The sequence below is a fragment of the Callospermophilus lateralis genome, chromosome 5, assembly GCF_048772815.1.
Source record: "Callospermophilus lateralis isolate mCalLat2 chromosome 5, mCalLat2.hap1, whole genome shotgun sequence".
In the NCBI taxonomy this organism is placed as follows: Eukaryota; Metazoa; Chordata; class Mammalia; order Rodentia; family Sciuridae; genus Callospermophilus; species Callospermophilus lateralis.
In genome coordinates this window covers 72,141,538-72,152,537 of record NC_135309.1, presented here as the reverse complement: position 1 = coordinate 72,152,537, position 11,000 = coordinate 72,141,538, and the positions used below count along the sequence as shown (strand labels likewise).

At 40.8% G+C, this 11,000-nt stretch overlaps 2 protein-coding genes across 2 annotated transcripts; both read left to right on the top strand.

Annotated features, from left to right (window-relative positions):
- The first annotated feature begins 1,306 nt into the window (after positions 1–1,306).
- Positions 1,307–3,700, top strand: LOC143399250 (protocadherin beta-2-like). Its single transcript, XM_076855964.2, has one exon. It carries the CDS (start codon positions 1,307–1,309, stop codon positions 3,698–3,700), a length of 2,394 nt encoding a protein of 797 aa, XP_076712079.2.
- Positions 3,701–7,251: 3,551 nt separating this feature from the next.
- Positions 7,252–9,585, top strand: LOC143399819 (protocadherin beta-3-like). The gene has a single exon (XM_076856844.2). The coding sequence runs from the start codon at positions 7,252–7,254 to the stop codon at positions 9,583–9,585; it is 2,334 nt and encodes a 777-aa protein (XP_076712959.2).
- The last annotated feature ends 1,415 nt before the right edge of the window (positions 9,586–11,000 follow it).

Here is an 11,000-nt window from a genome sequence, read left to right as displayed (position 1 = left end):
GCTGGAGATTGAACTCAGGTCCTCACCAAAGTGCTCTACCATTCAGACACATCCACAAGCCCCTCAGATTGGCTTCCTTAAGCAGTATGCATTTACTTTCCTTCATGTCTCTCTGTGGTTATCAAGTCTGAGCTCTGGATTGATAACTCATTCTTTTTACTATATATTATTTTAAAACACAACAAGATGGTAACTTTAAAAACCTAAGAAATGTACCTTGTTTGGAACATTTCTTTAAAGACATTTTGTATGTGTGTGTGCTAGAGATTGAACACAGTGATTCAACCACTGAGCCACATCCATAGCCTTTTTTAATATTGTATTGAGAGATGGAGTCTCACTGAGTTTTTTAAGGCCTCACTGCTGAGGCTGGCTTTGAACTTGCCATCCTCCTGTCTCATTCTCCCAAGCCACTGAGATTACAGGTGTACACCACTGCATATAGCTTTGCTGGGTTTTTGATATGGAATTATTAATTTTGCTAGATTCAATACTGAATCAAAGTTATAAAATGCTCTTAATCTGTTAGAAATAAAAATTAAAATGTTATATTCTCAAGAAAAACTGACTGCTCTTGGAGATTTTCATGTAGCTCACTCATATCAAACTTCAAGGAAATGAGAATTGGGAGCTATTCAAGAAATATAATTAAGAATATTTCATTGTATACCAGAACATTCTCATTGAATTCTGTGCTTTTCTTGAATCTTGATATTTTTCATTTGGATTTGAGTGTGAGGATGGTAACCTAACCATCATCCAGATGTGTGGATACACAAATTCTTATAAAAACTGGGAACTTTCTAATCAAAGTCTTCTTTCTACTGCATCCTAGGACTGAGGTCACTCAGTTTCTAAAGTTGATCTTTTTTCCATAGCCACATAGATCTCCAAGGAAACTAAAGTAATATGTCAATGCTTTCCACGTAATTTTAGATTCAATGAAAGCCTTTCAAAATGTGACTAAGACTTTGGTAAATTGGAAGACACTAATCAAAAATACTCAATTTTAATCATCAATCTGGATGAAAGAATTTTGATTTGCTTAGTTTTGGAGAAAATGCTCGGAAAGAACGCGGGGTGGCGCTGTAGCCTTAGAAGTAGAAGGAACAAAAGCCAACCGCTGACGGCGGGTTTAGCCAGATATTCAGATAAAGAAGCAAGCAGCAGGAGGAGGCTTTCTAAGGCGGTGGTTCCGGGAAATCAGGAAATCGAGGCCCTAGGATTGTTCACTTATCTCAATATTAGCAAGATATTTGTGAGAGAAGAGTCAGTGACTACGGGTTTGCTGAGAGACCAGAAAACAATGGAAACCAGAGACAGAAAGGAACTCCTTCTGGAACAAAGGCAAGTCCTGATATTCTTTGTCTTGCTGGGCATGGCTCTGGCTGGTTCTGAGAGTAGGCGCTATTCGGTGGCTGAGGAAATGGAGAGTGGCTTTTTTGTGGCCAATTTATTAAAAGACTTGGGGCTGGAAGTAGATGAGCTGATTGTGCGGGGTCCCCGGGTTGTGTCCAAAGGGAAAAAACTGAGTTTACAGTTTGATAGGCAGACAGGGGATTTATTTTTAAATGAGAAGCTGGACCGAGAGGAGTTATGTGGTTCTACAGAGCCCTGTGTATTACCTTTCCAGGTGTTATTGGAAAATCCCTTGCAGTTTTTTCAGGCTGAGCTACAGATTAGGGACATAAATGATCATTTTCCAGTCTTCCTAGACAAAGAAATATTTTTGAAAATTTCAGAAAGTACCACACCCGGAACCACTTTCCTAATAGAACGTGCCCAGGACTTAGATGTAGGAAGCAATAGTCTCCAAAATTACACAATCAGCCCCAATTTCTACTTTCATCTTACAATACAAGACAGTGCTGATGGCATATTACCACAGCTGGTGTTGGACAAAACATTGGATCGAGAGGAACAGCCTGAGCTCAGGTTAACTCTTACAGCCCTGGATGGCGGTACTCCACCAAGGTCTGGTACTGCCCTGGTCCTCATTGAAATCTTGGACATCAATGACAATGCCCCTGAGTTTACAAAAGTACTCTATGAGGTGCGGGTTCCAGAAAACAGCCCCATTGGATCCCACGTTGCTACCGTCTCTGCCAGGGATTTAGATATTGGAGTTTATGGACAAATATCTTATGCATTTTTCCAAGCCTCTGAAGATATTCGCAAAACCTTTCAAATAAATGCAAAATCGGGAGAACTCCTTTTAATACAAAAGCTGGATTTTGAATCAGTTCAGACTTACACTATAAATATTCAGGCAACAGATGGTGGGGGACTTTCTGCAAGTTCTGTGGTTCTTATCCAAGTGATAGACTTGAATGACAACCCTCCAGAACTGACCATGTCCACACTTATCAATCAAATACCAGAAAACTTGCAGGAAACCATAATTGCCATATTCAGTGTTTCAGATTCTGACTCTGGAGACAACGGAAGAATAGTGTGCTCTATCCCAGATGATCTTCCTTTCTTCCTGAAACCGTCTGTAGAGAACTTTTACACTCTGGTGACAAACACAGCCCTGGACAGGGAGACCAGGCCTGAGTATAATGTCACCATCACTGTTAGTGACATGGGGACACCCAGGCTGAAAACTGAGCACAGCATAATAATCCTCGTTTCTGACGTCAACGACAATGCCCCTGCTTTCTCCCAAATGTCATACACGCTGTTGGTGCACGAGAACAACCAGCCCGCTCTGCACATAGGCAGTGTGAACGCCACAGACAGAGACTCAGGCACCAACGCCCAGATCACCTACTCGCTGCTGCCAACCCAGGACCCACACCTGCCCCTCGCCTCGCTGGTCTCTATCAACGCAGACAATGGGCAGCTGTTTGCGCTGAGGGCGCTGGACTTCGAGGCCCTGCAGGCGTTCGAGTTCCACGTGGGCGCCACAGACCAAGGCTCGCCTGCGCTCAGCAGCCAGGCGCTGGTGCGCGTGGTGGTGCTGGACGACAATGACAACTCGCCCTTCGTGCTGTACCCGCTGCAGAATGCCTCTGCGCCCTGCACCGAGCTGGTACCCAGGGCGGCAGAGCAGGGCTACCTGGTCACCAAGGTGGTGGCAGTGGATGGAGACTCGGGCCAGAACGCCTGGCTGTCATACCAGCTGCTCAAGGCCACGGAGCCAGGGCTGTTTGGCGTGTGGGCGCACAATGGCGAGGTGCGCACCGCCAGGCTGCTGAGTGAGCGCGATGCGGCCAGGCACAGGCTGGTGGTACTGGTCAAGGACAATGGCGAGCCTCCGCTGTCTGCCAGCGTCACGCTGCACGTGCTGCTGGTGGATGGCTTCTCCCAGCCCTACCTGCCACTCCCGGAAGTGGCGCCCGAGCGCGCACAGGAGGACTTGCTCACTGTCTACTTGGTCATCGCCTTGACCTCGGTGTCGTCGCTCTTCCTCTTCTCTGTGCTGGTGTTCCTGGTTGTGAGGCTGTGCAGGAGGCGCAGGGCGGTGCCGCTGGGTGTCTGTTCTATACCTGAGGGCCACTTTCCGGGTCACCTGGTGGATGTTAGTGGCACGGGTACCCTATCTCAGAGCTACCAATATGAAGTGTGTTTGATGGGCGGCTCAGGCACCAGCGAGTTCAAAGTTCCTAAGCCCATTATCCCCAATTTCCTTGCTCAAGGTGTGGAGACAGAAAGTGACGAAAATCCCAGTTTCAGGAATAATTTTGAATTCAGTTAAATATCAAGAAGGATCCACTGAGTCTGGTCTCAATTTGTACAAAGTTCTGTTTTTATTGCTTTGCCCATTTATGCCTCTCCTCTCCTCTGCTCTCCTATCTTCCCATCCCCTCTCCTCCCCAATCCTCCATCCCCTCTTTTCTTCTTTCCTTCCTCCTCCTCCTCCTCCTCCTCCTCCCCTTCCTCCTCCTCCTCCTCCTCCTCCTCCTCCTCCTCCTCCTCCTCCTCCTCCTCCTCCTCCTCCTCCTCCTCCTCCTTCTCCTCCTCCTCCTCTTCTCTCAAGTATCTATTCCAATTCTGTGCACATTACTGATATTTCTAAATATATGGTCTTGTGGTATGATTAATGTAAATTTTCTTTGTATTCCTTTTTTAAAATTAGTCTAACAACTTAGATTTAAAGTGTGAAATAAATTTTGTATTTTTAGAAATCCTTAATTTTTAAGTTAAAGCACCTTACCCCAAACTCACATCCCCAGAAAACTCATATGCTACTAATTTTGAAGTCCTACATTTAATATATTTGCTATCATTACACAGGATAAAATTTTCCCATCTGGAATATTTTGGGGTTTTATATCCTCTTCCCCCAATGGAACTTTTATTTTGTGAACTTACAGTGGCTAAACCATTAATATAGGTTTATTCATGAATAAATTGCACCCTCCATGCATTTGTCTAAATATGTACTTCTTTAAAATATTGACATGTAAAAAATATTACTCTTTAGCAAGAAGCCTAACTGTTGGATTCTACAAAACATTCACATTACAAATTATAAATTTTTGTCAAAAATCACTCAGCTGGGCAGTAACCTATTGCCAGAAAATTGTAAGCTTAATGCCAGCCTTGGTCACTTAGACCCTGCCTCAAAATAATACAAACAATGGAGATGTAGCTAAGTGCTATAACATTGTGGGCTCAATCACCAGTAGGAAAATCACTCATATTCTAAAATAATTTAAAATTTAAGTTCTACTATTTAACTAATAGTACCTATCCAGTGATTTTCAAAGGCATGCCAATTTTTCATGTTTTCTATTTAAAATAGTCTTTAAAATTCTCTGCTTATTCTAAGCCCCCCTTTTAAAAACATGTTTTAATTATTTAAAACCCTCTAACTGAGCCCTTCATCAAAATCTAAAACTATACCAGAGAATATATCTTTGACCTTTATCAACTTTTAGAAAATTCACATGTAATTGGGATTTGCATTTTTCAGATTTTTTGGAGTATTTATGAAAAACCTATATTAATGGTTTAGCCACTGTAAGTTCACAAAATAAAAGCTACATTGGGGGAAGAGGATATAAAACCCCCAAATATTCCAGATGGGAAAATTTTATCCTGTGTAATGATAGCAAATATTTTAAATGTAGGACTTCAAAATTAGTTAATTAGAAATAAACCTGATGGAGGACAAAAATGTATGCAGGTCCACTCAATATATTTTTTGTGCTGCCTTCTTCTATTTGGTCCCTTTAGTTCCCTAAGATTTTCAATTTTTTAAAAGTTGCTTAAATCATGTTTGTCAATAGCTCCCCATTATGGCATGATTAACACGGTCATTAGACCATTTTAAGTTCTTAATAAAAATTTTGAATGATTGGAAAAGTCTTTATTTCACCTGTGATGTATTGATATTTAAATACACTAAGATACTTTAACGGAGAAAAGTTATTCTGTAATTGAATACTTTCTGATGTACAATGAATTATGTAATTTTGTATAATTGAACTTTCACTATTATTCAAACAATCTGGTTATCAGTCTTTAGTGTCCCTTTACTTCAACATATCTTTCCCTTTTTTCCTCACTGGTTAATTTGAGTCTCCTCTCCTGTTCACTGGATTAGTTAGGGAATAAATAGGGAAACTGTGGTATTCAATTTTATAATTCATATATACTATAATTCCTAATGATTCATCCAATTTTCTTCATTTCTCGAAGTTTAATTTCTGATCTATATGTTAAAATTAATTTAAACCAATGTTATTCAGTGTATCTTTCCATTTATATATGATTTTATGCATATTTAAATATGATTAAAATTACAATATGAATTTTGAAAGTCTCATTTTGAGATTATTGGTGACAAATAGCACTATCTTGGTTATTTGAGGAGAAGTATCACAGATTCACAGCCAACCTGAACAACTTAGTGAGATCCTGTCATAAAATAAAGTAACCAAAAAAATGTTGCTGGGGATGCAGCTCAGTGGTAGACTACCCCTGAAGTCAATCCTCAGTACCACCGCCAAAAAAAATCCTTATCACTTGTAGTACCTTGAGTAAGTTATCATTTCCAAACCCCAAATGATAACTGCTGTTTCAATAGCTTGCAATTATGATCAAATAAATAGTATAAATGCTAAAAAACCATAATTGCTGTTATTTTTAATGTCACCAAGAATAGAGTCAAAAGATGTGCCAGCATATGTATCCCTGATAACTGTCAAAATACAAAAGAAGCTAGATTGAACACATGATATTTGCAATTTTTCATATATTGTCCTACAACTTTACAATGATTTTTGTTATTAGAATAAAATCTAAGCACACATTATTTGGCCTGCATTTACCTCCTTAGCCTCCTCTTCTCACCTACTCTTGAAAGTTCTAAGTTCTGTGTACACTATTCTTCTTTACTAGATTAGTCATGCTTTTCTAGCTCAGGAATTTAACATATTATACATTCAACCTTTTCACACCTTTTCATCCATGTTCCAAATTAAACGGTACATCTTAAGGAACATTTTCTTAACTTCTCCCCATTAAGTTAGGTCTCTTTATTGTAGGTTTTCAGTGCCATGAGTACATTTTCTATGCAACACTTCTTAGGCTGAACACCTGTAAAATAAGGATAGAACACGTTTCAATGTTTATTGAAGGTGAAAATATAGAAGTAATTAGGAATTTGTAGTCCTCTGATCTACCCCCTGACATGACCTATTATAATTTTTTACCATTTTGTCATTTGATAGTATTTTTCCAATTGGAAATGTAACTCTCACATTTTTTATAAAATTTGGAAAATAAAATAATAGGATTTCTAATCATGTTCTCATTTAGAAAAAAATTTAAATTTGCATGTAATGATTACAGAACGTGTTCACTGCTACAAAATAATGCAATTGAGGATTCTACAAGGAACAATCACTTCTTTAAGAGCTCATTTTACTTCTCTAGGTTATGTTTACTTAACTTACATGACACAAGAAATTCTTCCAGTAGCCTCTACTGAGTTTGATAAGGGCAATAAGCAATATAACAAAAAATCAAAAACAAAACCTACCTTTTGCAAGAGTTTAAACTGTGAGCGAATGCATGGTGGCGCTGCTGACTAAAAAGGTGAATTAAATCACACGCACACAGGACTCTGAGAGCACAGCTCCGGTGCGGTAAAATAGGGTTTGTGAAATGGTGACGATTTTTAAGCAAGCCTCGTGAAAGGATTATTTACCAGGTTGGAATTTCCAGGACTTTGCATTCCCAGAGCCTTCTGAAGCTCGGCTTGGCTACATTCCTTGGAAGAATATAGCAAGAAGTGCAATGGAGGCCAGAGGGGAGAGCTTTCTTAGACAAAGGCAAGTCCTGCTTTTCTTTGTTTTTGTGGGTGGGTTTCTGGCTGGGTTCGAGTCAAGACGCTATTCAGTGGCTGAGGAAAAAGAGAGGGGCTTTTTAATAGCCAATCTAGCAAAGGATCTAGGGCTGACTGTTGAGGAACTGGTGGCAAGGGGGGCCCAAATTGTATCGAAAGGAAACAAACAGCATTTTCAGCTCAGTCATCACACCGGTGATTTGCTTCTGAAGGAAAAAATGGACAGGGAGGAGTTATGCGGTCCTACAGAGTCATGTATACTGCATTTTCAGGTATTACTGCAAAACCCTTTCCAGTTAATTACACAGGAGATTCAGATCATAGATGTAAATGACAATGCTCCAGTATTCTTTGAAAATGAAATGGAGCTGAAAATCCCAGAAAACTCTCCACCAGGAACAGTAATTCCTTTGGAATATGCTGAGGATTTGGATGTGGGAAAAAACAGTCTCCAAAACTACACAATTGCTCCCAATTCCCATTTTCACGTTCTCATGCGCAGTCGGAAAGATGGAAGGAAGTACCCAGAACTAGTACTGGACAAAGCGCTGGATCGAGAGGAGCTGCCTGAGTTCAGTTTAACACTCATGGCACTGGATGGCGGGTCACCACCAAGGTCTGGGACAACCCAGATCCACATTCTGGTCTTAGACATAAATGACAATGCCCCAGAATTTGCACAGTCCCTCTATGAAGTTCAAATTCTAGAGAACATCCCTATTAACTCTGTCATTGTCACTGTTTCAGCTTCTGATTTAGATACAGGAAGTTTTGGGGCAATATCATATTCATTTTTTCATGCTTCAGAAGAAATTCTCAAAACTTTTCAACTAAATCCAATTACTGGTGATATGCAATTAGTTAAATATTTGAATTTTGAAGCAATAAATAATTATGAAGTCGACATAGAGGCCAAGGATGGTGGAGGTCTTTCAGGAAAATCTACAGTCATAATTCAGGTGGTTGATGTGAATGACAACCCACCAGAATTGACTTTGTCATCAGTTAACAGTCCTATCCCTGAGAATTCGGTAGAGACTGTGGTAGTGATTTTCAGTGTTTCTGATCTAGACTCTGGAGACAATGGAAGAGTGATGTGTTCCATCCAGAACAATCTCCCCTTTGTCCTGAAACCATCCTTAGAGAATTTTTACACCCTAGTGACTGAAGGAACGTTGGACAGAGAAAGCAGAGCCGAATATAACATCACCATCACAGTCACCGACATGGGGACACCCAGACTGAAAACTGAGCACAGCATAATAATCCTTATCTCTGATGTCAATGACAACGCCCCTGCCTTCTCCCAAATGTCATACACGCTGTTGGTGCACGAGAACAACCAACCCGCCCTGCACATAGGTAGTATCAGCGCCACAGACAGAGACTCAGGCACCAATGCCCAGATCACCTACTCGCTGCTGCCAACCCAGGACCTACACCTGCCCCTCGCCTCGCTGGTCTCCATCAACGCAGACAATGGGCAGCTGTTCGCGCTGAGGGCGCTGGACTTCGAGGCCCTGCAGGCGTTCGAGTTCCACGTGGGCGCCACAGACCAAGGCTCGCCGGCGCTCAGCAGCCAGGCGCTGGTGCGTGTGGTGGTGCTGGACGACAATGACAACTCGCCCTTCGTGCTGTACCCGCTGCAGAATGCCTCTGCGCCCTGCACCGAGCTGGTGCCCAGGGCGGCAGAGCAGGGCTACCTGGTCACCAAGGTGGTGGCAGTGGATGGAGACTCAGGCCAGAACGCCTGGCTGTCATACCAGCTGCTCAAGGCCACGGAGCCAGGGCTGTTTGGCGTGTGGGCGCACAATGGCGAGGTGCGCACTGCCAGGCTGCTGAGCGAGCGCGACGCGGCCAGGCACAGGCTGGTGGTGCTGGTCAAGGACAATGGCGAGCCACCGCTATCTGCCAGTGTCACGCTGCACGTGCTGCTGGTGGATGGCTTCTCCCAGCCCTACCTGCCGCTTCCGGAAATGGCGCTGGAGCGCGCGCAGGGGGACTCGCTCACTGTCTACTTGGTCATCGCCTTGGCTTCGGTGTCATCGCTCTTCCTCTTCTCTGTGCTGGTGTTCGTGGTTGTGAGGCTGTGCAGGAGGCGCAGGGCGGCGCCACTGGGTGTCTGTTCTATGCCTGAGGGTCATTTTTCTGGACACCTGGTGGATGTCAGTGGCAGGGGTACCCTGTCTCAGAGCTACCAATATGAAGTGTGTCTGATGGGAGGCTCAGGGACTAGTGACTTCCTGAGTCCAATTATGCCCACTAGTGTGATTCAAGACCCTTAGCAGCTCTGTTTTAAATTTGCAATTGAAGGAATGGTTTAGATTTCATTAACAGAATGATCAAAAAGTAGTTGTGTGGCTATGCATGTTTCCTTTTAAAATCAAGAAAGTTTAGTTGATACAACATTTTGTTTATATATAGATTTTACTTTCTATGTAACCATGTTAATCCATTCATATTTTTCTTTTTTCATCTGCTTCATGTCTTATCAATGCAGTCTTAATGCTTGTTTTTCTTTTTCTAATAGTGGAGCAAAAATAAATTCATTGGCTTTTAATGGCAATTTCAAATAAGTTTACTTAATAACATTTCAAATTATATATTTCAAAGCAGTGTGGACAGTTTCAAATCACAAATTCTGTAATTTTTCCTGTTGAATATTCATTCATATGCTGTTTTTTAATATTCTGAAAGCTGTTTGGTCCATGGTTAATGAAGCTTGAGGGTTAATAAAACAAAAGATATAGTAATGTACCATCTTTTTGGAGGTATAATAGTCAAATGAAAGTAATACATTTGTTTTCTATATTGACACTTTCAGTCAATATTTCAATATTGTATACATTGTTATCACCCAAGTGGACAAATATTATAGACAAATGCAGCAAAGTACTCTTAGGTAGGTACTTTTTAGGGTTGCTTAAAGTGTAATCATTATGACTGAGGGAAAAATTAAACATAAGCCATTTTAAACAACTGATTGTTCTTTCCATTTTTAAAGAAATTTTATTTAGGAAGGCATCTGGTGGGATGGCAGTTTGGTTTGTAAATTCTGGTATCTAAGCGTAAACACCTGAGGGCCTTTTTTTTCCCGAAGAACTTACACAGATATATGATCTTTAAATGTTTTACAGTAAAAGCACTGTCCCATCAAATTGTACTTTATTATTACCTACTTACCATATATCTAGTGATTTAGAAGGGAAATATTTTGCTTCCTGTCTTGATTCCTTTCTTTAGATTGCAATCTAACATGATTTAGCATTATTTATGGTCTTCCTGGGATAAATATCTGCCACCCACATCAGTATTCCACCTCCTACATTGTAATTAAAAGATCACAATAGGAAATTCTCAAGAGAATAGAGTTCTCTTTTTCTCATTGTAAAAGTCTAAATTGGCTAAAACTAAGAATAAATCTGGAAGCAACCAAAATATCAAATTGTATGGCTATTTTGAGTGAAACAAAATTTTATTTTCAATGAGCAAAATATTTTTTTCCTTAATACAGAAATTTTTCAGGAAAAATTACATTTTCTTTTCAGATATTTCCTGGCAGAGAGAGAACTTTCTGGCAATTGAATATTCATGAGTATAAGAAACAGAACTTAAGTTCCAAAGGTTTTGAAAACTTCCCTTAAAAAGAGTTTTAGATTGACATAACTCCAATCACATATTAAATGTAGTAATAATCACA

Bases quoted from the DNA above. Each gene is read 5' to 3' on its own strand.
- LOC143399250 (XM_076855964.2), top strand. From the start codon at position 1,307: ATGGAAACCAGAGACAGAAAGGAACTCCTTCTGGAACAAAGGCAAGTC.
- LOC143399819 (XM_076856844.2), top strand. From the start codon at position 7,252: ATGGAGGCCAGAGGGGAGAGCTTTCTTAGACAAAGGCAAGTCCTGCTT.